At 36.9% G+C, this 27973-nt stretch overlaps 1 protein-coding gene across 2 annotated transcripts; it reads left to right on the top strand.

Annotated features, from left to right (window-relative positions):
• Positions 1-205: 205 nt before the first annotated feature.
• On the top strand, positions 206-27973 carry gnb1b (guanine nucleotide binding protein (G protein), beta polypeptide 1b). Of its 2 annotated transcripts, none has more exons than XM_087255367.1 (11): positions 206-532; positions 7932-8039; positions 9943-9981; positions 10104-10210; positions 10640-10703; positions 13867-14029; positions 14631-14697; positions 16400-16601; positions 18510-18726; positions 23723-23838; positions 25612-27973. In XM_087255367.1, exons 2-10 carry the CDS (start codon positions 7983-7985, stop codon positions 23827-23829), a joined length of 1023 nt encoding a protein of 340 aa, XP_087111493.1. In that variant the 5' UTR covers positions 206-532; positions 7932-7982; the 3' UTR covers positions 23830-23838; positions 25612-27973.

Genomic DNA, 27973 nt, shown 5'->3' with positions numbered 1-27973 from the left:
TTAATGGAATATGGGTTGTATAATTTTTTTAAAAACGTTAAGCATTTTAAAAAGTACATCAGTGTATTCAAATCTTGCTAAATTGGCTTGGAAATGTTTCTGTCAATTCCATTCCTGCGTAAGAGCGCCGCTCGCCCGTGCGCTGCGGCGTGGGGTTTCCCAGGGCAGACTGCAGGGTTACCGCGCCCATCTCCGTCTGATGGCCGGATGAGAGGTGAACTGAACTGGAGAGAAGTGTTCCTTCAAGGAAGGCAACGGGAAGTGGCCACCGACGGACTTATTCGCTGACCAAAGTCTCCAATCGGACATTTATGAGTGCAGCTTTTCCTCGCAGTTGAGATCCCCCCTCGCACAGGCTCATTTCCCGCCCGCCGGAGCGAGTTTTGTCGCTGTGGAAGTGGACTCGGTACTTCTCCCGCTGCTAGTTAGCGAGCTAGCTCGTCTTGTTCGTTGATGCGTGGATTTGACAGCCACACCATCGTTTTTTTCGGTCAATGCCATATAAACAAAGGCCATTTACGACTGAGAACAGGTATGGAACACTATGTGCTTATTTCAAGTGTGTGGAACTGAATGTTTCGTTCTAATCGGGTGAATTTGTTGGATAAAATGCTGGTCACCATAGAGAATGAAGGGGGGTGGGGTGAGGCGCAGGTAGCGGCTAGCCGAGCGATTTACATACACAACAGTGGCAGGCAAATATGCGAAAAACGGTTGTTTTAAACAGTTATCATCGTGTGTGTTTTATTAATGTGAATTTATAGTGCATTTAATCTCTCGCTCGGTCATTATGGCGTGAACTGAGTCGGCCGACTTAACCGGAGGCCGTTTAGTGGGAGTTCGCTTGCTAGCACCCAAAAATCGGCGTTACTTCAGAATTAAACCAATATAGATTTAGGGTAATTTAGTAATGTGCTTGTTAGGGGCATTTTAATAGCAATTAAGATTGCTTTAAATGTTAAGTTTGGGGGGTTTTGGTTGGAGGCTGGTCTGTAAGCTAACAGGCTAATTACCGGAGCTTCTGCTGGCAAAATATTCGGCTTTTCAGCTCAGCTAGGCCTTCCTCTGTGTTACAGAATCGAGGATTTTTGGTTAGGCAAATGCTGGTTTACACACTCTCGTGTACTACAAGTGAATATTGATCGAAATGCAGTCGGTAATTAAAGATTAGCCATTTATTTGTTCACCCGATCGTCTATTGCAATCTACACCATCTGGCTGTACATTACAAGCCGTCCTAGTGTGTTTTCCCCTACACACATTTACACGGAGATGGATTTATTACGAGTCAGAATGGCGTAATCCGAAATCCCGTGTGCATTTAAGCGACTTAGCTTGTGTTAATGTTTATTGCGTTAAGTGTGCGCTGCTTCTTTTAACTAACTCTTTTAAACAACCTAATTGGATTTCATTAAGCCTGTGTTTAAAGGGCCTTTGCTGTTCAGGTATATAGGTGCACTGCCTCTCTTCACGACATCTCGGTGATGCTCCGCTACGATTCTCGCTGAATTGCTTTTGCTGACGATAAAGAATAAAAGACCTGCTAGATGTGTTTTCTCCTGCGATCGTGTATCAGAGTAATGCAGCAAAGAGCTTTGCAGTTCTTCAGATACGCGAAATGAATGGAGCCGGATGGCCTTTATCATCGCTGCTGGAATATTTTAAGAACGGGCTAGCGGCTCAGTATTGAGGTCACTATTAAGGGATTGGTCGGGGAAATATAGGCTATGGGATAAATATGTTGCGCCCCCTCCTTCTTTTTTCCCCTACCGATCGAGTTTGCCTTTCTCTTCGCTGGCATTTAGATAAAGGAACACCGTTCATGAATAAATAAACGGAATCAATGAATTCTTCAATGTGGGGCCCAAGAACAAGATGGCGTCCGTAGCCTCTCTCTCCGGCTTCCCTCTCCGCACTCATATCAGCATGTCGTTCATTTAACCCGCTGAAACGCCGAAAAAAAGCACCGTTTTGCTATTAAACGAAGCTCGTTGTTTTAAAAACGATTCCAGGAACATATTTTGAAGCTAGAGTTTATCGGTTTTTTTAATAAAATGCTTTTTGTGTGGCACCTAAAGCTGCATAACCTCATCCTTTATGACGCGAAATGCAATTGTGAAATATCAAATAGTGTTTCGAGTACACCGTGACGTGATCGTTCACATTTTGTTGATTTCAACTTGTGCTTCTGGTGCTATAAATGTAGACATTTCTTTTCAGTCATGCACATAAGCTCTCACAATACCCTTTTGTGTTTAGATAATGCACTTTTGTTTGATTTTATTTTAAAACAAAAGCAAAATGGATGATTCATTGCATACATTGTTGTTTTTAACTCCCTCCCAGACATCCTGCTTTTTATGCACCTATGTTGGTTCTTTGCTTATCATGTTTATTATAGTCATTGTTCATGTTTTACTCGGCAGTGTTACATTTGCTGAAGCATTACTTGTAATCCATTTGCATTATACATTGTGCAATCTGCATTGATACACATGCATTTTTGTAATTTTGGATAACTAAAAGCATCAGATTGATTCGCAGTGGGCACCTCAGAAGCTGATATGTGTATCATTATGATGGAATAATTGAAATCTATTCAGATAATGTAATTCTGAATATCTATTTTGATTTTCAAACTAACGCCCATTTGTTTTCGCAGTTATTCTAATGCCAGCATGTTGAGATTTGAGCAATTCCATGTAAATGTCAGCCTTGTCATGTAAAAACTAAGCTTCAACCAAAATAACGAAACTGTTTCTACATTTTTGGTGTTGGCAAGTACTTTGCAGTGCTTAAACTACTCAAAAATCTCTGTCAATGTTTTCAAACTATTATATTTGATTTAGCAAAGTCACACAAGTGGCAATTTCACATATGCCACATCCATAACTTTCATCTCATAAATGCAAAAATCTAAGGTAAAATAAGTCATGTTTGCTCTATAGAGGAACAACTCTTATCCTTTTGATTAGCATTGTTTCTTTTGGGTTGCTTTGTTTAATTCATAGAATTTCTATAAAGTATGTTGTATACTGCAAACTTGCAGACTTTTTTTTTTCATCATCCATAATGCATGTTTACTTTCTTTATTTAAAATCTAAAATATGTTTACAGAGATTTTTTTCTGATCCCATAACTCTGTGATTCTGGAAATATAAACCGATTTTTCGATATAATGTTCACATCAACTTTTTCTGTGAATTTAAGGTTTGAGTTTTTACTGAATTTATACATTCATAGCGTTGGAATTGCTCAATTGCATTATTTTTTTATCAAGTTTTTACCCCAAAAAATAGTTTCTGTATTTAAAGTAGGCATGGGACGATAACCGTTTTTATGATATACCGCAGTTTGGAAAAGTCAAGGTTTTAAAACCTTCTTTACCTTCTATACTTTCCCTAAGGTATGTGATTTAAAAAAAAAATGTATTTACGTTTTATTTTTAGGACCACAGTATCTTCAGCAAAAAAAAGTTATTCAAAAATCTTGTTTAAAATTGTAAAGAAATCTTTGTTTTAGAGACTGATGAAGACCGTAGAGGTCAATAATTCATTTTAACAATTTAGCCTGACATGTTTACAGCTCCAAAATATTTTAAATGTTTCTCAAAATGAAATATGCTATGTTCAATGGGGGAAAAGTTTTTGTTTTTAACCATGAATTTAAAGAGAACATATTTTAGAGCTGTAATCATAATACCGTGATATTTTTATCCAGGGTTATCATACTGTCAGAATCTTACACCAGTACATGCCTAATTTAAAGTCACCTTTATTTGCATGAATGATAGCTAGAAGTTGGTATAGCATAAATAATAAAAGTCTTGTAAATACTTTAATACAGAGGTTAAGCTCCCCTGAAACACTACCACAAATTCTTGTGTACTGCAAGCCCAGCTCTGGACAGCTGTTTTTCCATGGGTGACGCTGAGAGGGATTATAGATTTACTGTACGTGGATTTTAGCTTTTAGGATTACAGGCTTGGATAGTGATAGTGCTGGTTACTGTCTTTTCTATGATCCAGCTTTAGCGATATGAATTTTATTTTTCTTTTGTTAATGCCTAATAAGCCGCGCCATCCTCAAACATTTGGTGTAATTCATGTTGATGGAATAAAGTTCGTCAAAGGAAATGTTTTAAATGTGTTCAGATCAGCAAGAAAAAAAGGGTTGGTTAAAATAAATGTTTTCCAAAAGGATCTAAGAAAGAGTTGCCCTAGAGTGACCTGAGAATACGCAGTCTGTGGCACCTTTAGGCCATTTCTTACAGCTCTCTTTTTGTCCTGCAGTCAGCTGACTCTGATCAAGTGTTTGTTGAGAGGGTGAGATTGAGCTCTGCTTGCACATATGTTGATGCCTTACTGCATTTAGCCATTCGACTTTGCTTTTGTGCTATCTTTGCATCTGGCCTTTGGCACAGCATATTCAGTATTTATGCATAATGAAGTTTCATTTTGGCAAAGAGCGAGCCCTGCTCTTGATTTTGAACACTGAACTACATTGTTAAATTCTAGCTTTGTATAAATTGATGACCGTATCATAATCTGTCATTGTTAAAGTGGTTTTTATAACAGGATGATTAAGCTAATACTGTAAATAAGTATTATTTGGGCTCTTTTTCCAGGTTTTAAATAATATAAAGTGAGAAGTGTTGTTTTTTATTATTTATTTATCCTTTTTTATGTGCATCAGTCTCAGTAGGTTAGTTTTGGAGGCATTTAACTTTGCAGTTCAAGTTGTAGAGTGTGTTTCTGCTCGTAAATGTGTAGTGTGCATTTCAAAAAGAATTTGGTCATGTTAGGTTTTTTTTGATGTATATTGCCAAGGGATTGTTTTTAAAGCTAAAGTTGTAGCCTTTCTTGTTTTTTCAGACATAAGTAAATACATATTTTGCATACTTTTGGGGGCGGGGGGTTATTGACTACACTGATATTGATGCTGATAGTTTGATATTGGAAATCTGTACAATTAGTGTTGTGTACACATGATTTTTTTTTAATTATTAAAGCTATACATTCTTTATATGCATCTATTTTCCCTAAAAAATTTAAATATAAATTGTACTTTTGGATTGGCGATGTAGTTGTTGATTTTTTTTTTTTTAAATTTTTTGCTACTAGAATTTCAGTATGGATATTTTCATGTTGGGTTTCACTGTAAATGAGAACTGAAGGTGAGGTAAGGGACTTACCTTTTGTAACCATGTCATTTTGATCAGCAAGATTAGAGGACTTAGGCGTATTGTCTTGATACAGGTCCATTTAAGAGGTCAGCCAATCAGGAACAGGCAAGAGTATAGGAAAGGATAAGACATTGACCAAGAGAAACATTTTCTGGCTGTCAAACACAAGGAGCCTTGTGTGAGCCGCATAAGGTAAGAATTTTGAAGTATAACCTGAAACTTTAAGGAACTTAAAGGTTTTGGCCATGTTTCAGTGATTCCAGCATCTTAAGATTTTCTCCGCATGTAGCTGGAGGGAGATGCGCTCGTTGTCTTCAGCATACTTTCAATATTTTATCTGTAAGATTTAAAGCGTGTTTTTAGACTTGTTAAATTTTTTCGTTTGTTTCCTTGTTACCACTCTTTGTCAGTTTCTGCGGTGTTTGCTATGCATGTGAATTTCTAAACATTTGTAATGTTTTGATCGCCAGGAAAACCACCTTCATTGAATGCTTGATCCTTTCATTGGGTTGTGTTCATGAAAACCCTCCAAAAATGTTTGTGTTCTTCCAATATGCCATTAGCTTAGTTCATTTATGCAGTTAACTTTCACTTTTCAAACATGGAGCCATTGATTTCACAATTAGGACATGGCATAATGCACCAGAGGCCAATGGCAATTACAGGAAATGGATCCAACCAAATTTGTAGTGCTCCAGTTAGATTGCCTGACCACAGACATCTGGGAGTAACAAGCATATGTGTGGCTTCCCTCTTATATAGTGCTAATATCACTCAGAAGTATTGCTAATTGCTTCACAGTCCTCAGCTGACCCATAGAGCTTGAAAAAGGTTGTGATTGTCACTATTTCTTCATCCTTTCTCCTGTCCTGGCCTAGATGATGTTCTTCTTAACTCAAGCTTGAACCTTCATTCATCTTGCTCAAATCTGACAACTGAGATCAGGCTAATGTAAAAAGATGACGGCTGCTTGAGAGTCAAGATATTGCGCAGCTGCAAATTGTTCTACATTTGAATTGAAAGTCATTTTGCTTGACTCCTTTTTTAAGTAGGTCATATGACGATGGCCTAGAATGGTCAATTCTTAAACGTTTTTGTAGTACATGAGAAGACAATGCAAAGTGGTGTGTTTATTTAGGCTGTTAGATCGAGTAATTCAATTGCCTGCCAAAAATAAATTGAAATCAATATTTCTGCATGTTCTAGCTGGCCAAAACAAAACCCCTGCAATAATTTTGCATGCTCCAGCACTTTAAAGTACCATCAATAAATGTCCATGAATGCAACTTGGCCTTAGCTGCTCATCCAAATCTTCCTCAATATATTTTTAGAATCTGAGTATAACGCAGAATTCTTGGCTATGTGTGTGTGCACGTTGCACAATACATGCATCAAACTTGAAGTGTTTGCTGTTCGTCATCGCATTCTTGCAGATCCTCTCCTCGCTCTTCACCTATCTCTAAAATTAATCCCGTCATTAGCTGCCTTTCTCCAGCGTTAAATGCGCACACTCCGATGGCCCATTAAAACAGCTGCCTTCATCAGCCGTTTGTCTGAGCGCATGAAGGATTTGGGTCAGCAGGATAGGTGCTGCTCTTCCGATCAGTGTCCCCGGTGTGTCTTAACTGGATTTGCCTGAAGGAGCTGAATCAAGCGTGTCCCAGGATTATGTCAATGACACTGTGGAGAGAGAGAGCGAGGTGTGAAAACACGGCTCTGGGCTGGGAACGCTAATAGGATGAGAGCTGGCCTAGAAGTACTCGCTGTTGTCGGTCGAGTGTGTTTGCACTAAATCAAGATTAAAATGGACAGGCTTTAAGGGTTTCACAGTGCGTTGGGTTATTTTTATAAAGGAATCGCTGTTTGGAATCAGCATGGGAAAGCAGCACTTTGATTAGACTGAAGAAGAGTTGCTAGCTTCCTTGTTGAGCATTTTAACCTTTAACGCTAGCTCTCAGGTGCCATTGGTCTTACGTATGAAATGAAATTCACAGTTTTAACGTTCCTAATTCACATTCACGTCGTCTTTTGTAAATGCTCCGCCTTTGAAACGTCTCTTTCCCTTTTAGCTGATGTCATCAAGCCCCCCTAATTTTTTCAGCCCCTCCCTCCAACCGCATGACCCCATTCTTGAATGTAGCGCCCAGTTTTCATCATCCAATCAATTCCCAATGGGTAAAATCGAGTCCTGCCCTATATTCTCTTTGAATATCCTGGTTACTCTAGTAATATGCCACTTTATGGTGGTAAAATGGCATTTTAGAGTTTGGGATGAGGTGTATATATTTCATCTTGCTAAATATTGTCATAATTCAAAGAAAGAATCACAGCTTGTGCTGTTGTTCCCTTTACTTCTGCATTTTTCATTAGGGAGCAACAACTAATTTCACCACAAGAGGAAATGGTTCTTTAGTTGCTTTCAGTAGCTAATGTGGTGGTTGGGTGGGGGGGGGGGATTGCGGAATCTTGGCTTTACACCCTCATGTATTGATAAACAATCCACTGGCCAGTCCATTAACCAGTGGTACACGACATGCTAAATGCAGTGATTATTCCCTCTGTTGGTGAGCATGATGTGCGTTTCAATCTGATGCTTGCTTGGTTTTCATTCTTAAAACAAAATCCACATTAAAGTTCAAACATTTGTTAGTCCGTCATCTAAAACTGACCAGATATCTTCCTTTTTAATCTGTGCATTGATCGGGATTGGATCCTAAATGTTTCTTCTGTCTCTTTCTGTGCTGCAGATCAGAACGTGTCCCGGCAGTAGGAGAGAGGCAGAGCTTTAGAAGAGGAAAATGAGTGAACTGGACCAGTTACGCCAGGAGGCTGAGCAGCTGAAGAACCAGATCAGAGTGAGCACCTCTCTGATATTAAACTCGACTGCTTCCCAAAACCATATCTGTAGCACAGTGAATAGTTTAAATGTATATGTTATAATGCAACTACTTTGGTAAAATGGCATTAATGGTATGATCGCAGTTTGAAAATATCAATTCTGAATAATCTTAATGGATGACAGATTTTGCTAGGTTGATACCAGTCTTAATACTTAGAAAATTGCCAAATATGTACTCATTATTCAGTTTATCACGGCATTGTTTTTAATTAAAATATTATTAAAAAAATAATGTTCATGTTTTTCAGGGATGTTTTTTTATTTTTTTCTTCATATGATTAATATTTTCAGATTTTCAGTGGGATGACTGCTGTAAATGTGTATATTTGTGCTTAAAAAGGTAGAAAAAGCTCCACCTGGGCGGAAGTTGCAAATGTGTGGTTCCTACAGGAACATGGTAACACAGCAACAAGGCTAATGTAATATTCGGTAGACTACAATTGCTAAATGTTTTTTATAAATGTAAGGCCATTCCACTTTTACCAAGTTTAACTCGAAACTAGTGTTGTCCGATACTGGAATTCGGTACCAATCAGTACTGAGATTTAATCAACGTGCATTGTCCACTAACATTTGAGCGCTGTTGAGTGCATTCATCAACAACGCTGATTTGCCATTGTGTTCACATGCTCAACAGAAATGACTGTGATTGGTCGTAAAAGTCATCCGTTCACTGAACTCACTGCTGTTTACTGAGTGTAACTACAGATTCAGGGATACTGGAGCATTTTGAAGCCGTGAAGATTAGCTAGTCTGTTTATAGGCTGACATGTGTACGACACGCTAATGAATCGACTGTTCTCTGCTTTAAAACGCTTCAGTGCCCCTGTATCTGTGGTTACACTCCGTAAAGATGCAGTGAGGTCGGTGAACTGATTACTTTTATGGCCAATCACAGCCATTTCTGTTGAGCACGTGAGCACAATGGCAAATCAGCGCTGGTTAAGAACGCGCTCAAATGTTAGTGGGAAATTAACGTTTTTACAATATCAGTACTGATTGGTATCCAATTCCAGTATAGTTACATCACTACTTGAAACCATACAAACTGCTTAACTTGCTCCTCAGTTTAAAGTTGTTTTGGAATAAGTGATCTACTAAATGAATAAATGTATATTTATATTGAGTGAACAATCAGACATTATCAAATAGTATTCTTAGATGTGGATTAATGCAGACTGTAACCTTGTTTTGTGTGTGTGTGTGTGTATGTGTGTGTGTTTGTTTTGGCCTTTCGCTGATCACGTCTTATTAATGAAGATATAAACTTTAATCACTTTGGTTTTATCAAAAATAGACCTGCTTCAAAAACTGTCGCAAATGTACATGCGTGTCGGAGCCGTATGTTTATTTTTATCTTTCGCTGCCTTTTTACCTGGTAGTATCTTGTTACTCAAGAATATTTGCATAAACAAAAGACATTTAAATACAGAGGGTGGTTATTTACATAGTTTACACACTGCAGGAAATACTTTTACTGTAACTGTACTGTTCTCATTCCTCACCGCGTTCCAGTAAGTAGCAGATACAATCTCCATCAGGATGCTTTGCATATCACCTTAGAGATGTGTTTGTTCACCAATTCTGTTTTTTCTGTTCTGTTTTAGTCTAATAACCCATAATGTGTGTCAAATCTTTAACCTTTTAGTCAAAATCAATCAATCAATGATAAAATTAACCATAATAATTCTACAAATTAGGATTCTCTATATGAGCAAGAAGTCGATGATGTAATCTAGTTTGGCTTGCATTATTATAACCAAATCATGATGTCCAAATGTTTTGTATATTACAAAATCATTAAATAATACCCTCACCCACAGTGTCTAAATTTGTTTCTACCTGCTTTTTTTTTGTAGGATGCAAGGAAAGCTTGTGCAGATGCCACACTATCACAGGTAACCACCTAATTTCTGTTATCATTTAAGTAAACCTAATTGAAATGATCAGATGAATATCTATAACAGTTTGTACACGAACATTTTATTTATGTATTTTTAATTTGTGCGTGTGCTTTCAGATCACAGCCAACATCGACCCTGTTGGCCGAATCCAGATGCGCACAAGAAGAACACTGCGAGGGCATTTGGCTAAAATCTACGCCATGCACTGGGGCACGGATTCCAGGTACGGTGTGCTTTGGGAAAAAAGCTCCACGTTATTTGCATGACTGCTTGACCTTTTTCAGTGTGTAAAACATTCTTCTACATCATGCTGAGATGCACTGAGGGGTTTCCCTTTCGCGGTGGAGGTGGATGGGTTCACGGCTCTTGTGGTGGCCACTGCATGCAATCCCTATCACATTGAATCATATTCTTTTATTGTGTTTGTGTAGGTGGTAAATGATGGTTGTAAGTAGGTGTTATGACTAAGCATGTTGTTACTATTATAGCTACAGCCAGGAAAAATCCATAAGTTTTTTTTTTCCCATTTATTTATTTATTTTGGACAAATTAAGCTGGGAATAGTTTAAGATTGTGCTAGGAGACAGTTCTGATTGTTTTTTGCATCCATAAACACACTTCACTCAGCTGTTTTCTTGTATTTTTTATTTAGGCTGCTTGTCAGTGCTTCCCAGGATGGAAAACTCATTATTTGGGACAGTTATACCACAAATAAGGTATGAAATTGTTTGATTTACCATCATGTGTTTTGACATGTTTGAATTGGTGTAATTACACCAGGGGTCACCAATCTTGGTTCTAGAGGGCCGGTGTCCCTTCAGGGTTTAGCTCCAACTAACCTCAACACATCTGCCCGAGTGTTTTAAGTTACATTAGTAAGACCTTGATTAGCTTGTTCAGGTGTGTTTGATTAGGGTTGGAGCTAAAATCTGCAAGACACCGGCCCTCCAGGAACAAGTTTGGTGACCCCTGCATTACACACTGTATTAAAAAACATGCAAAATTGCACAGAAAAAAAATATATAAGTATTTAACAAAAGCAGTTATGGATGTTCTCTATAAACCACTTATTTTTAATTGCACAAGTTAAAAAATGGTGTTAATACTTTAAATATAAATGTCTCGTACTAATTATAAAAATATACAAATTATTGGTGAATATTGAAGGCTGATTTATTCTTCTGTGTCGAGTGATCGCCATGATTCATGGCGGTAGCTTTACGTCTAGTTGTGTGTTTATACTTCAGCAGTTTGTGTTGCTCTGCTATAACACTTCCCAAATGCTAGCTGACAGTAGTTTTTTGTGTTTCTCTGTGTTGTTTCTTCACTTGTGTTTTGTTTTTTCCTGAATGCTACCTTAGGCCCCGTTTACACTAATACATTTTGTTTTTAAAGCTCATAAGTTTTGCTATGTTACGCCATCCCTCCACACTACGCAGGAGTTTTCGAGCGCCGTAAGTGGAGCATTTTGAAAACGCTGGAGAGGCCGTTTTAGTTTGAAAACACTGCTGCTCTGTGTTAGTGTGAGTTGGGGCAAACAGAGACATCTGAAAACGTAGGCGTGGCTGCAGACATTTGCCCATCTGATCGGGGCTTTTTCTTCAATATTAAGTAGCCTAAACAAAGTTCCTTCTTGCATCCTCTTTTTGTAAGTTCAGACATCGCAAGTTTAATATTGAAAACAAACTCCAGAGGACATCTTCAGGGAACAGTGTACTTTATAGCCTCTTTCACGTCACCCTGGCTACGTTGTTTCACTTTGTTAACAATAAAATGAAAACATAATATAAGGAACTGCCTATTTTCATTTTTATATTAACTTAACAGTCACAAAAAATGTTCATTTTCACTGTATGCATATCTATAACAAAACGGAGCCTATAACATTACACTGGCTCTTTTCATTTTCATTGAAAATAGGAAACATACCCTCTCTTTTTCTGAATATCAGTTTTAATAATCAATAATGGCCATTATAAAAGCGCTGCCCACACTTGTCACAGCTACCAAGCTAACCAATCACAGAGCTTGCGCTATATGCATGTTGTTGATATAGAGCAAATGTTTTTTGGGGGATGCGTGTCGGCCACGGCAAGGGTAATGCGATCTTGCGGAGGCTGCGCCAGACCATACATGTGTGCTTGATGCAGAAGTATAAATCAGTCTTAACTTATGAGTGAATTTGTATTTGTTGGTCTTGCTTGCTTTTGCACATACAGTTGACGTCAAAATGATTTGCCCTCTTGTGAATGTTTTTTTTTCCTTTTTCAAATATTTTCCTAATGATGTTTAACAGAGCAAGGAATTTTTCTCAGTATTTCCTGTCATATATTTTTCTTGTGGATAAATTAGTTTGTTATTTTGGCTTGCAGTTTTTTATGTTTTTTTATTAAGGTCAATATTATTAGCCCCCTTAAGCAATTTTTTTTGTTTACAGAACAAACCCTCATTATACAATGACTTGCCTAATTACAAATTGGTCAAGCCTTTAAATGTCACTTAAAGCTGAATACTAGTATTTTAAAACATCTATCTAGTCATGTATTATTTACTGTCATCACGGCAAAAATAAATGAAATCAGTCATTCGAAATTAGATATTACAACTATTATGTCTGGAAATGTGTAACAAAATCTTTCTTAAACCGAAATATGGGGGAAAAAATATATATATGGGGGGCTAATATGGGCATACTCGCACTATGCGATCTGAAGCGTACCCAGACGCGCTTCCTGGTTTGTTTGACAAGTGTGAGCGATCCAAATCAGGTTCAAGCACGGTTCAGTTGGCCAACCCTGACCCGGTTGGAAGAGGTGTGCCAGAGCGTGGCTCAGTTGGGCTTTGGCGCAGTACGTTTGTAGTGCGAGTGCAAAGAGTGCCTGAGCCCAAAACTGAAGATGCATTGTCATTTTTAAGAGAGAGTTTCATAAGGATTTATGAATCATTCTCACTTTTTAATGAGCACAAACTGGTCATAGTTTATTAAAGACACAAACCCCTCGCTGCACATCAGCTGCACCTTTAACAAACGTCCTAATACCTGCAGCACAAGGACTTTATGAACATTTATGATGGTCAAAAGTTGTGGATCTGTTCAGCTAAAGACTTGACTGCATGTCACTGAATCCCAAACGACTAAAACGATATAACTAAAGCAATTGCCATTGTTCAGAGTGAGTGCACGTCTCTTCCTGTTAAACTGAACAGGCATATCATCGATGATGTAAGCGCGCTCGGGTTCGGAAGACAAGCGGCAGTATGAGTGCAGGCTGTCTGGGGAGAGGGGAAGGGGGGGACAATCGCGTTCAGCACGGTTCTAGGCAACTGTACCTAGTGTGAGCACGCCCTAATCTAATTAATAAGGAGGCCCAATAAATCTGACTTCATGAAGTTTTAGATGTACAGTTGTTTACTAAAAGCACAGCCATTTAGAGGTCAATTTTAGTTAATCATGTCAGAATTTACCAATATTTTGAAATGGACATGTGAATGATCCTTTGTGGGAAAATGTTGGAATGCCTTTGTCTGTGTGAACGGTGCAAACTTAAATTTACAGGTGAAGTCGTTCTGAAAATTTCCAGATATTTACTGGTATCGCTGTTTGTAAGCTGCTGATATTACTCGGATATACTAAAAGGAAAACTGTTAAACATTGTTGCTTGTCCAGGCTGAAACTGAAAATGACACCTTGACTGAAACTTGTTTGCAAAATACCTTTGGCTAGCATTTACATTGGGTAGACATCTAGTTTCGTTATATACCGTGCACTTTTTTTTTTCTTTAACAGGAACTTGTCTTGCCACTGATTAAGATCTGTGAGAATGTTGTTTTCTTTGCTGCAAATATTTTCCTCTTCATCATGGTTGTGTTGTATTTCAGGTCCACGCCATTCCTCTGCGCTCCTCCTGGGTGATGACCTGTGCCTACGCTCCTTCAGGGAATTACGTCGCTTGCGGAGGCCTGGACAACATCTGCTCCATCTACAGCCTCAAGACTCGTGAGGGGAACGTGCGCGTCAGTCGTGAGCTGGCCGGACACACAGGTATGGGACTCGTCACAGGGTTTGGTGTTTGGCAGAGCTGTAATTACTCAGCGTATCTGCGCTGGTGTTTTTGTATCCTTTTAAACGGGTCTCATCTGATTGACCTTAATGAGGACAGCAGTGATTACATAATGCACTTTCATTCTCTTTGATTGCCCTATGGGTGAAGCCCGGGTCATTCTCACCCCTAAATCAAGTGATAAATGGCAAAACAATATTTTATGTTTATATACAGATATTTTAGGGCCAGTAAAAGATTTTTTTTACAAGTTATACTATTTTTAAGACAATTTTACCTTGAAATTCATTTTATGAATTTATTTAATACACTGAAAATACTCTTCATTAAATTTGCTCAATTATTTTTCATTTATTTGGGCTGAATTTAACAAGTTTAGTTAAACATTACTAATTTTATTTAGTTTCAATCCACATTCATTGTTTGCAGTTTAGCAAAAATATTTGTTTTCAGTGTACAGTGATCATCCTCATCCAATGATGTCTTGTTTATTCATGGTTATTTTGCATTTAAGCAAAATATAATTCATTTCTTTAGATGTTGTTTGTTGGAGGTGTGTATTAAGCTTGCTCTCATCTACAGGATACCTCTCTTGCTGCCGCTTCCTTGATGACAACCAGATTGTGACAAGTTCTGGCGACACCACCTGGTGAGTTAAAGGAACTGCATCAAAGCTATGTTAAAAAGTCCTGGGTTCCACACAAACCCTTCATGTTGTCCCAACACAAACTGATTAATTTAACATGTTTTTGTTTTTTGTTTTTTTGTTCAATCCACTTAAACTTGTAAAAATTAAGTTGTCCCAAAAAAACCTCAGAATTTCAGCTTCTTTTAAATGATTAGTTTGAACAAGCAGCAAAAATATTTTTGGAGTGTGCTGTTCATATCAATATTAGAAATATTTTATGTTTGAAACGAGTAAGTCAATGGAATTGTTAAACGTTTTAATTCAAATATTTTAAGTTAATTACAAAGAATACTTAAATCAGGGTGTCTGCGGGGTCTTAAAGTCTTAATGTTAGAAGTGTCAAACACTACATTTAAATAAAAAGACTTAAATCTACTGAAATATTGTGTTGTAGGTCTTAAGTCTTTTTTAACAGGTCTTAATTTTTCTTTGTTCATGTATAGCTACCCAATCTGGTCAGTAACACATGTAGAATCGCCAACAATCCATCAAAGAAAAGCTTGAAAAGAAACATCTCCAACATACCAAACGTCTTAATTAAACTAAAAACTAACATACACAAAGCAGCACACTCTTCTGAACCTAATGAACTACTACAAAAATGAATCTCGTGTTGTATATGTATATCACGCGACTTACTCCTACACCCTCTCCGAGGTTTCACTCAAACAGGTATCAGTTAACTGGACAAGTTTACAAACAAATTGCAATTTAAGATCTCTAAACTTTAGACAAGAGCATTAAACACAAGCAAAATACATTCTCTCCGACTAGCCGTTCGCAAGAGAGACTGTTCTCACAGAGACCCACAGAAAGAGTGAGAGCGAGAGATGGAGAGAGATAGAGAGAGAGATCGCCATTGTCGTTTGGGCTGGGCTTTAAAATGCTTCGCCGACCACCGTTTGGTGGCGCAAATCCAGCATCAGCGGCCAACATCATCAGCATGAAATGCAGATCCTCCAATGCTGTTTGCACCTGTAACACACGCGTAAAAGAACACATCAACATACAAACAAACACACACATATACCCAAAATGCAAGCGAACATAACAGTGGTCAAGTGTAAATGGAGATGATTTTCAGAACTTAGATGTCTGATTAGAGAAAATGCATGGAGCGACCAGGTGTAATCAGGCCCAGTGAGATTACAGTTTACCCACATCTAAATTTTGTTCATTCGCATATTTTGGTCCGTTTAGAAATTTGGCCTTTTTACTTGTAGGATCTGTCAAATCATTTTACCAGACCTGGAATCCTGTTTTAGACCATACCAAAGGCTGACCCTGTTCTGTTGATATTGGCTCTAAAACACAGTAAACAACTGGAAAGAGGAAATATTGACTTCTTAAAGAGATCTTTTCCTTTTTTTTTCTTTTTTTTTTTTACTAGTATTTGCTCTTATTTGTAAACTTGCTAAAAAAAATCTTTCTCTGAGGATGTGTTTGTTTTTATTAATGAATTTTATTTTATTTTGAAGTGATAGTGGGAAAATAAGAAAACTAAGACAGTCTCTAATCTTTCTTATTCTGTATTATATACTACTATGTATGTTCTTATTAAATACCAATTTAAAAAAAAAAAAAAAGTGTCCTTTTGCTACAATCCAGCTGATCTATAGTTGTGAAAATGGCCTAAATGTGGATGTTTTGGTGTGCCCCGCAGTGCTCTCTGGGACATTGAGACCGGTCAGCAGACGACCACGTTTGCGGGTCACACTGGAGATGTGATGAGTCTGTCTCTGGCTCCAGACACCAGGCTGTTTGTGTCCGGGGCCTGCGACGCCTCCGCTAAACTCTGGGACATCCGTGAGGGCATGTGCAGACAGACCTTCACCGGCCACGAGTCTGACATCAACGCCATCTGTGTGAGTGTCCATTTCACTATTAGACAAGATTAAAACATGTGCCAAACATACAGCGACTAAATGGTTTGTCTAATGTGGCCCAAGAGGAAATTAGATGTTCAATAATTATGAAAAAAGTGCATTTGGTGTGCTATTTTAAGACTCTTTTGAAGTTTTAGAATGAAAAAGTAAGAGAGAGATAGGAATGTGTAGTATCTTGTATAACAGTGGATGCTATAATACCAAAATTAATTTTTATTAATGTTTGTGAGCAAGACCCATGTCAATAAACAAGCATGCATTGCAGCATGAAGACTATTCATATGTAGTCAGGAGAATAGTCCAGTTCATGCAAAAAAATACCTTGTTTATGTTGTTGTTTGTGTATTTATGCTATTTGCTGTAGTGTCAGATCAGCAAGAGTGCATGTTCCCAAATTATGAGATGCATTGAGTGTGTTAACTAGTGACATTAAGAGTTAAGAAATGCAATCCAAAATCATGGTGGGGTAGTTAAAGTGTTAAACAAAAACTAGTGTTAATAGACTTAAAATAATATTCAAGTTTTGCTGGATTGTGCTGTCAAAAATAGTTGCAAACGAAAAAAGTGCGTGTTTGGTTCTGAAACTTACACGTTTTAAATGAATCATTTGAGCTAGTGATTTAATTGATCCATTTATAATGTCTTGTTTCTTTTCTAAATGAATCGGCCATTTTGAACTAATCATTTGAATTAAATGGACATTGAATCATTGACAGGGTTTTTCCACTTCTTGGTGGTGGTTTTGAGGGTCATGTTTAACCCTCTAAACCAGCCAAGACCAGAACCGAAACACACTCATGATTTTGTTTAATGCCAGACAGACTTTAATTATCTGATAATAATAATAATATTAATAAAAGTCTGTCTGATAATTAGACAAAATTGTGATTGTGTTGGTAAATTTTTATTATTAAAAGCTTTCAAGTGCCGTCTTTTTCTTTTCTGAACTGAGCTTTTTTCCTAGGCTTCTGTGTGTGTTTTTAGTCATTTCACTTTCATGGCAATAAATAGGTTGTTTTAATTGCTTTGAAATAATTGAACATTAACATAGGAGACTGAGAAAAATGCTCATTTTAAAGAACATGTCAGACGGCACTTGGAGGAATTTACATCTGAACTCTTCATACACAGCTCCAAACTGCATGCTAGCATGTTCTTTGTGGAAAAATAGTGATTATTGTGATAATAATAACAGTGAGGAAACTAAGGTTTAACACGGTTAGTCAGTTCAAGGGGACATTTTCTCTCCCTCAATCATGTTTGAGTTTGACACCTCTGGATTAAAACTAGAAGCTAAGGCAGTGGTTCTCAATTCCAGTTCTCATTTTGTATGGCTGCATTTGAAATTGCTGATGACTAAGTAGGTACTACATTTGAATTCGAATTTACTAAACGACCATTAGAAAAGTACGTTCTATATAGTATGAATGAATTCAGATGTACTACAATCACCATTTGTCATTATCATGTGACCCATGTCAGTTGCATCGCTTCTCTTCCATATATGAATTCTCCCATGGTGCACCATGGGATAGCGAAGCATCCATCTGATGCACACTTTAGAATCTTGCCAGAAGGAATGGGTCATCCGGGTACTTCTCGCAATACTGTTTTTAGCGTACTATATAGTATGGTAGTATGTGATTTCAGATGCAACATGTCTTCCTTACCTGAAAACACCTGATTCAGATCGTCAGTTCATTAACGGAAAGATCCATGAAGTGATCCTTTTATGTCCAATAAGAGAGACATACAAAATATGCAAGGCGGGTGGCCTGAGGACAGGAATTGAGAAGCACTGGTCTAAGGAATGAGTGGTCACATCATTAAATGATGTTTCGTTAAAAAATATGATCTATTAAACAATGTATATTTGTCCTGTTGTAGTTCTTCCCGAACGGCAATGCTTTCGCCACTGGCTCTGACGATGCCACCTGCCGTCTGTTTGACCTGCGCGCTGACCAGGAGCTCATGGTTTACTCTCACGACAACATCATCTGCGGTATAACCTCGGTGGCCTTCTCCAAGAGCGGTCGCCTGCTGCTCGCCGGCTACGACGACTTCAACTGCAACGTTTGGGACACCCTAAAGGCCGACCGCGCTGGTGAGACATGCTATCAGTACTTAAGTACCGGTTTTCATTATTAACTAGTGAACTAGAACCAGTTTATTAGTACTTATAAAGTACATACTCTACATTCCTAATTCTATCTATTACTTAAACCAGCTTAATGGACCCTTTTTACATAATGCAGGTAATGTTCATCAGCATCTTAAATCCTTGAAAGTTTTAAATATTTAATTAATGAACGTGTATATATTATGTAATCTTTGCATAAAAAAATAAATAACCGCTTGTGCGAGGCATTTGTAATGCAGTGTCTATTGGCGGGTCAGTAAATTTGATGTTTTTCTCTCTTCTGGCTGCCTTTATTAGTCTTTTTTCATGTTTGTTATATTTATTTATTTATTATATTTATTTATATACAAGTTACTGTTTATTAGTGTTATTTTTTTTCCTTTTTCTGAAAGACTTGATGATATCATTATGGCATTTTCTTTTATTATTTCAGCAAATAGGATTGTAAAGTAATTTGTTGAACTCTCTCATTTATCATGCTATAAGTTTACCCAAATATGATGACCTCTGCTGCTCATAAACCCAGAAATGTGAAAAGGGTTCTTAACTGCTAAGAGCTGGGACTTAATTCATAGTTAATGGTTTATCAATAACAAAAATTGTACTTTAAATAAACCTACTTGAAAACTTAGTACAGGGCTCGAAATGAACTTTTTTACTTGGTAGCACCGTTGCTCCTAACGTAAAATAACAGTGGAAAGACTTGAGTGATTGACAGGTAATATGAACCAATACAGCGGCAGGGAAGAGCGATTCAGCACGTTTTTATAAAGCATAAAAACAGGTCGCACTACAACCATTATATGCAGTTGCACAAATGCTCCCAAATATATTAATAGGTCGCATAGAATAAATTTTGGTCGCAAATGCACCCAAAATTTTATCTATGCGACCTCAAAATATATTTGGGAGCATTTGTGCGAGTGCATTAAATTGTTGTGTGACCAGTTTTTGCTGCATAATGATCAGCACATGATTTAGGAAATTGGGAGACATTCACGGAGAGTGCATCTCTAAGCTCTTTGTCTGCACTTGAAATGCGAAACGCAGCGCTCAGGAATGGTTTAAAACAGTTGTCATGTCAACTTGCTGCAGTAAACAAAGCCAAGTCCGTAATGCTTGCCCCGCCTTCGCGCTTTTCTCATTGGCCCACTGCTCTAGCACTGAAATATCAGCTGTCAATCACTCAGTCAATGCCTTCTGGCTTGGGATGACAGGGAAAGCTACTACCGCGAAAAATGGTAAAGCGCTGAAGATGAGAATGAAAATAACACTGACAGATTTTGTTTTAGAAACCATGGCATCTACAGTTACAAATAATGACACATCTTACTAGTGATCATGTGCTGAATGTTAATCCACCATCTACACTTTTCCAAGAGTGGATAAAAGACTTCCGTTGGCTTCAATTCCGCTATGAAAAGTCTTTGGGATAAAATTTTCAGGTAACTGCTGGCCACATCTAGCACAAGAGCTTCTGTTTAATCCTTCATATAATCGCCAGATGCTGTCCGCCGTGCAAGTGGCAGCTATATGTGAAATTGAACACCACGTACACCATTGCAAACGGGCTTGCACTGAGTAAACTAATATCGCTGCTCATGAAAAGACCGGTATTGCTATTAACATGACGTATGCATATAATGAGGTACAGTACATGTCAAAAGCATCAGTGCAATATCACACACCACCCGTGAGAACAGCACAGTTATATCGTTAACAGATTTATTCATGTTAAGCAGTGCGTGCAGGGCCGGTGAGCGCTCCGTGTACCTTTTGGTCACTCAGTTATGTTATAAAAATGTATTTTCTTGTGAGAACGGGATTTCGTTGAGACATATTTCCTTCACGCATGCATATATATTTTTTTGTTTGTTAGTTTGATTAGTGTTGATTTCAAATGCAATAAATATGTTTGTATAAAACTTTAGTAACGGTGCTTGTTATTGGTGGGTGCGACTTAATTTTGGCTGATGCGCCTACATTTTTTAAGTTATGAGCACCGGTGCTACCAAGCAAAAAGGTTAGTTTCGAGCCCTGTTGTTAGAATAACAGATATGACAGGCGCACACACACGCAGGTTTGTTTTTGTGGGGAAATTACATATATACTTCTATTGTTTTTTACTGTACAAACTAATTTCTGTTGTACTTTTACAAACGTTACTTAACCTCACCCTACTCCTTACAGGTTGCAGTGTTTTACTTTCTGAAAATATCTTTGTTAGAAATCTTTTAAAAGAAATGTTGACATTCCTAATAATAACCTCATTTTAGCACCTGTGTCATACCCATGTCATTATACTAGTTTGTTGTCACAAAACAAGCGTTCACACACGCAGGGGTGGTGTTTTACATATGGTTCAGTTTGTGCTTTCTAAAAGGCCTCAATGGTCTGTCTAATTTGCATACAGACACGTTCTGTTGATAAAAGGTGCATGGATTTAAATAGCAATAGGTAATAAGATAGTTGGTCGAAGGCCTAAACATTTCAATTTCAATTTTTAAAACTTCAGAAATAATCACAAAGCAGTGGCCAGTAATCCTTTGAATTAAATGTAAGATTTTTGAAATGGTATTTTCAGTGCATTTAGTTTTGATTGCAAATTTAAGAGGTTTCTCGTTTTGTTTGTCGTTTAATTAATTTAGTTTATTTAATGTCTAGATTTTGCATACATCTTGATTGTAGTTTAAAGTTAATTTATTTATTTCCTTGGCAGCATAATGAGAACTTAAACATTTTTCTTTTGTCCGAATTTACAACTTAATTATGTGTTTGTGTAAAACAAATTTTCTGTCGTTATTTAGGTTACTAATGACATTAAACTAAAACCTTTTGATTTTAAGATCGTACAATATCAAGTAGGGCTGAATGATAAATCACATGTGATTGTCGTCCGCATTAATCTATATGTTGGTGTTCTAACGATCTGTTATAATAATCATTCTGCGATATTTACAGCTGTTTGCCTAGCTTCTCGGTGAACTACAGCCCTTTGATGTAATTGTTGCTCATGTTAAACCTGAAAGCATGTGCAAATACCACATATAATGACGTTTTTGCTCAACTTCATAGTTTCAGTCGAGTGTTTAAATTAAGTTCTTCTGTGAAATTATGCAACTTGCGCAGAAAAAAAGCACAACATATTTTATCATAGCATTCTAAGCAGTGAGAAATTCGTCGCATCATTACGTACTTTATAGCCAGATAAATTATAAGAAGAAGAAATCAGATAAACCATATGTTGTCATGGTCATGTGTTTATTAATCCCGTTGAATTCAATAAAAGCAGTTATATCTTTTTATCTTACGTTTTTCCTGGTTTTCTTTGGGGCATATTTGTTTTTTACTGTGCGACTTGTGCAAGAAAGCGCCCTCTGGCCTTTGGAGGAAATTTACCACTGATCATTACCATGCTTTACCTCATCACCATACTTTACTCGCGTTATAGAGTGAAGGAACTATGACGTCACCTTGTAGGCTAATTGGCTGCTAGCATAAAACTGGTTCCCTCGATAAAATAGGCTATTTGAAGCTTGCGAAAAATAAGCTCAGTGTTCCAACACTGTTCATTACACTTGCACGTTTTGTCCAGCTGGATAATCCTCACACAATAATAAAATTTTGAGCACTTTTGGATCTTTAATGCAAACGCAAGAACTGAAAAGCTTACATTAGGCTATACACGGACTACAGTGCCTTCGGGCGCTCGCCTGTGACGTCAGCACCACCCAGCTACAGACGACTTTTCAAGCTTATTTTTAGAAATCTGGTCCATGACAAAGAATTAATCTCTCTGTTTATTATATTATAATCCACACTATATATTATAAACAAATAAATACGCAAAAACACAGACCTACGTGCCTTTTGCACCGTCTTACGTGGAAAATACATCTGTTTTGCTTTACGTTTGGTGTAAAAGTTTAAAAACTGTATGTATAAACGTGCCTACATAGTATAATGAAAAGACATTTAAATAAGTGTATTGCTCGCAAGCACACAGCCTGCTTACCTTAACAGGTGACAGAAATGAGACGTGAGAAATGAGTTCAAATGCCTGCAAGTTCCATCATGGATACAGAACAACATTCAATATTCTTTGTCACGGCGAAAAGCAGCCCATACAGTCACATCTGCTTTCGATTTTAAGTAGGTGTGTAAATATTCCAGTTATGACAGAGTTAAATGTGTTCAGATGAAAAAAAAAACGACGAAAAATCACTTGAAAATGACAGTTAATATGTGTGTATTTTTTTACACATTTATTTACACGTTTGCATTACTGCAGGAAAGAGACAGGCAGCACTGGTGAGCAGTATCTTCATGATACCGTTTAATTAAATAAATTATCAACAAAAAACTAATCTGTCTTGACAGTCTTTACAAGTGAAGGCATTATCAACACACAATATGAATTCCCAAATTAGAAAAAATACTACAAACTATACAATACTATTCATGAAATACTTAAATCACAGACAAATCCAAATGCCCAACACAAGCGAGCTGCGCTCCAGACCAGTTCAGCTCGATGACGTATAATGTCTCCGACACCACCTGTAGTCCCATTTAGCAACTTGATAGCAACCGTCTTTTTAAAAGAAGCATAACTGATATAAAAATCAAGAGTGTGAAGTAACCGATGTGTTTTATGTCATAGAACAAAACATGAAGGTATTTTGAGTTTGAGTTAGCCACGGACCTTATTTAAGTGATTTTACTGAAACCCCATTCAAAAAACCCATTGACTTTTGGGATGAGGGAAATGCAACCACTATAATGTTAACTCTATATGCAAGACAATTACAGCATTTGCTAAATCGTTCAGCCCTAATACGATGTTATGACTTAACAATTGTTAAGAAATAACTCTGACTTCAACTTGAATGTTAAATTTAAACCGTATTCTCGTCATCTAGTTAAGCATGTTGTTTTATTGATAATTGTGCTGTTTCAGGTGTGCTGGCGGGTCACGATAACAGAGTAAGCTGTCTGGGTGTCACCGATGATGGGATGGCAGTGGCTACAGGGTCCTGGGACAGTTTCCTCAAGATCTGGAACTGAACGCTGAAGGTGCTTTCAATACAACATGTCCGATACAGTAAGAGTCAGCCTCTTTCATCAGCACCAGCTAAACGCAAACAATAGATGCTCTGTTTTACATGCCATTTAAATATGTCCTTTTGCCACCCCTGCCACAAGATAAGAAGGCCGATATGGAAAATGCACACATTTTAATTTCCCGTATTCAACATTTTACCCTCCACATAAAGTTGCTGTATATTTGCAGACTTCAAATTACAAATATGCGTTTAGATCTTTAAATGACTGTTCGAATGTTTGTTTGTTTTTCACTTTATTTTTGTGAAATTTAATTAAAACAGCTAAGAAATGAAAGAAATGTATTTATTAAATTATGACAGACAATGTGTTAGTCATAAAAATCTTCTTAATATAATTGAAATATATTTAGTTGATTTTCTTTGTATATTTGGACCATATTATTATATGAAGTTTATCTATTTAAATAATTAGATTTCTACATCAGTTTTTTTAAATTGTTTTTAGACGTGACAACTGACTTTTTTTTAGTGTACATCTATTTTCTATGTTCTTTGATTGAAACGTCTTTATTATTTGCCTTGTAAAATGATGTACTTTTACATTTACAGCGGTCAAAATAAATAAGTATTGAACACCATAATTTTTCACAAAACGTATTTCTAAAGGTGCTGTAGACTTGAAATTTTCACCAGATGTTGGTAACAACCAAATAAATCCAAATATGCAAAGAAAACAAATCTAAATGGTTTACAAATGAAGTTGTGTAATAAAATGAAATTACTTGGGCAAAAAGTATTGAACACTTGAAGAAAGGGAGGTGTAGCAAGGCAGTGAAAGCCCAGACAGCAGCTGAAATCTCTCAGCAACCCTAAGCCCTTCCTGGTTGTAAATAAATATCAGCTGCTTCAGTCCAAGATCTACATTGTCAGCATGATAAACATAAAACCAGAGTGGACATTTCAGCAAGACAATGATTCAAAACACAGCCAGGGAAACTCTTAGATGCTTTCAGAGAAAGAAAATCAAGCTGTAAAATGGCCCAGCCCAGACTCGATTTCAATAGAAAAGACAAATTAAGCTCAGATTTGATAGCCGAGACCCACAGAATTATCAAGATTTTGACACTGTTGAAGTCTGTGGAAAAACTCACACCTGAGCAATGCATGTGACTTCATTCTTCATATGTGAGACGTCTTTACGCTGTCTTCACCAAACAAGCCTTTTAGATAAAGTATTAAATATATTTTAGTAGTTCAGCACTTTCTCCTTGACATTTCGTTGGTATTACAGACAACATTACATTTTCAAATGTTCAAACTCCAATATTATTACTTATTATTTTTAAAGTAATGCGTTGCTTTACCTGTTATTTGCAAAAAAGGAATATTTCATAACCAACGTTACCCCCAACACTGATTTGCATTAATCATTTAAAATCATGTATTTTTACATTTTAAGGCTGTTTGATTATCTGCTTAATTGTTTTATCCATTTTTATTATGTACTTAAATTCTTAACATTTATAATGGAAACGTTTTTATTATTTATCTTTGTGTGTTTCTTCGTAAAATCATGTATTTTTACATTTAAGGCTCTCTGATTATCTGCTTAATCATTTTCTCCATTTTATTATGTACATATATTTATACCATTTTTAATAGAAACATTTTTATTATTTACCTTTATGTATTTCTACGTAAAATCGTGTATTTTTAAGGCATATTCACTGTTTTTAAGGCATGTCTGAATATCCGCTTGATGGTTTTCTCCATCTTTCCACAGATATCATTTGAACTCCAAAGTTGACTGGAAGACCATTCCAACTTTAGAATGTTAAATTTCACAGCATCGTCAACAACAAAACACCTTATAAAACTGACTGACACCACCATGAAAAGAAATAAAACTTCTAAGGGAAAACAATGCCTTTCCTACACCAAGAAGAGCACAATTTGTTTTATCACCCAGCTTAAAAAAAAAAGAAAGAAAAGAGAAAAAAAAGATGAAGAATTCCTGTGGTATCAAATGAATAACTTGCATTCCCTCTCGGACCATTCTGTGTGACCCTGTAAGAGAAAACACAAAACACTATCATCCCACGCTTATGTACCATGTGTCTAGAAAGCAAACGTTGGAGTGTAATTGTACAAATTATTTAACTCTTATTATTTTTTTTCCTTTATTCTGATAGTTCATCTTCTAGATCTTCTTCCCGTCTGTTTTTTTGTTTTTTTTCTGTTTAGATGCGTTTCTGATTAGTAAAATCTTTTTAATCCTGTTATAAACCATGTGAAAATGAGAAAAGTCATGTATAAAATGCTGAAACTAGACCAGGATGGATGGAAGAGCAGCTTCTTTTTTTTTTTGTTGTTGGTTTGTTTTTAAAGATGCCAATCATGCGTTTTGTTCTTTTAATGTGCACTAGGTTGCTCTAGAGGTTGTGTAGTTTTCATTAATGAGGAAAAATGTTTATGCGCCCTCCTGTGAAAGCTTAATCTTCATATATTGTTGGCCCCCAGACGGCGTTCACCTCTGTTTTTTTCCCCATCGGCTGGGCGAATAAGAACAGCCATGGCTTTCTAAAAACAAATGTAATCATGATCTGTGCATTGGTTAACTTTTTTTTTTCAGTGTGAATCCTGGTCCTTTGTCATTCGAGAAAAAAAGAAAATGCCATAAAAATGCCATATCTCTTTTAAATACTTTGCCATTTCTGAGAGTCCGAGGTACTCGCTTCATTTATCTGCGAATGGCCGTTGTAAATATGGGTATCCGACTTGCACGCGAATGCAGCATTATATCCTAGCTAATGTTTCTTTCCAGTCTCGTCACAGCTTTGTTTGCACAATAAGAAACTTGACTAACGTTTTTAAGCGTTAACTAACCAAGCACATGCCGTTAATCACATTGAATGCTAATTTTAATGTAGAAAATGCACAAAAAAGTACAAAAAAAAAGGTGAAAAATACACAAAAAATACGATCCTCTCTTTTATTGGATTAAAAACTGTTCAGACTAACCCCTTAGCTTATCTTCCGGTCTTACGTTTCTACTTTCTCCTCGGTTGTTTTGTTTTAAGCTTTAAGCTTTAATTACGATTGTTTTGTCGGGGGGTGGGAGGTTGTTTTGGTCGGGCAAGCGGGAGGTTGGCCGGGTAATGTTTTGTTTTTTCCAGTGGTGTCGGGATTGGTGGTTGAAAGAAAAGAAGGAAAAAAAAACAAACAAAACAAAGCGTTTTCCTTTTCGTTCGTTTGTTTTTAGCCCAGTTCCAGAAAGAGAACAGATAGCCCTGTCTGTGCTTGGAAATACAGTTACTACTATGTGAATGAAATGTTGTACAAATCAATGTCTGAAAATAATGATGATTCTGAACTTTTTTAAGTTAAGCGTTTTATTTCATCTGCCATGAATTAACGTAGTCGCATGCTGTAGAATTTGCTTAAACAGGCGCTGACGTCTTTAGGCCCACTTTCCTCCACTGGGACGACGAAACCGATTACGAAACTGCGAAATTTGTGACTATTGAAGCGTGGGGTTTTTTTTAAGACATGCTGTGCATACATCCTTTACGTTCACTGGCGAAGCTATGCACCTGTGAGGGAGAAACCACATTTATTTCCTGCAGACGACCTGTAAAATATGGCCATGCTTCCTGAAAATGTTCCAAATTTTGCGAAATGTCCCGCTCGAGGTTTTCCGAAGTCAAAACGTTGCATCGGAAATCACTTTTTGGCTTTTCTTTAAACGTTTTGAAACGGCATCTGACATGGCAGAGTCTTCTGTTCCTTTTCCACTGTAAACAGATGCACTTTCTTTAATAGTTGTGACTTTTTTTTTTCTTTCTTTTTTTTTCTTTTTTTTTTTAAACAAAAAATCTTTTTGTTTTTTCCTTTCTCTGCGATAATGTACAATAATTGTGATGTATTTGTGTGTGCTGCCACCAGTAAAGATTAATTGCAGTTCAATTAAAATGGATTCCCCTTATTTTCTCTCTTCATTAATAACTGTAGATCTCAGCACTCCCTATCTCACCTTTTGTATTTAATTTCAGTCTGTCGGTGTACCACAGAAAGCTGGATGCAACATAGATACTATATTAAAATGTACTGTTATTTAAGATGTAATAAAACAAGTTTGAGATGTC

The sequence above is a fragment of the Danio rerio genome, chromosome 6 (assembly GCF_052040795.2).
Source record: "Danio rerio strain M-AB ecotype USA chromosome 6, GRCz13ab, whole genome shotgun sequence".
NCBI lineage: Eukaryota > Metazoa > Chordata > Actinopteri > Cypriniformes > Danionidae > Danio > Danio rerio.
Note: the sequence above shows the minus strand (reverse complement) of the source record. Positions and strands in the feature narration are given on the sequence as shown.

What these genes read in the sequence shown, in the direction of transcription:
- gnb1b (XM_087255367.1), top strand. Translation starts at nt 7,983, where the DNA reads ATGAGTGAACTGGACCAGTTACGCCAGGAGGCTGAGCAGCTGAAGAAC. An exon ending in ACAGTTATACCACAAATAAG is followed by an intron (nt 10,704 to 13,866) that starts GTATGAAATTGT and finishes GTTGTATTTCAG; the next exon opens with GTCCACGCCATTCCTCTGCG. An exon ending in TGAGCTGGCCGGACACACAG is followed by an intron (nt 14,030 to 14,630) that starts GTATGGGACTCG and finishes TCTCATCTACAG; the next exon opens with GATACCTCTCTTGCTGCCGC.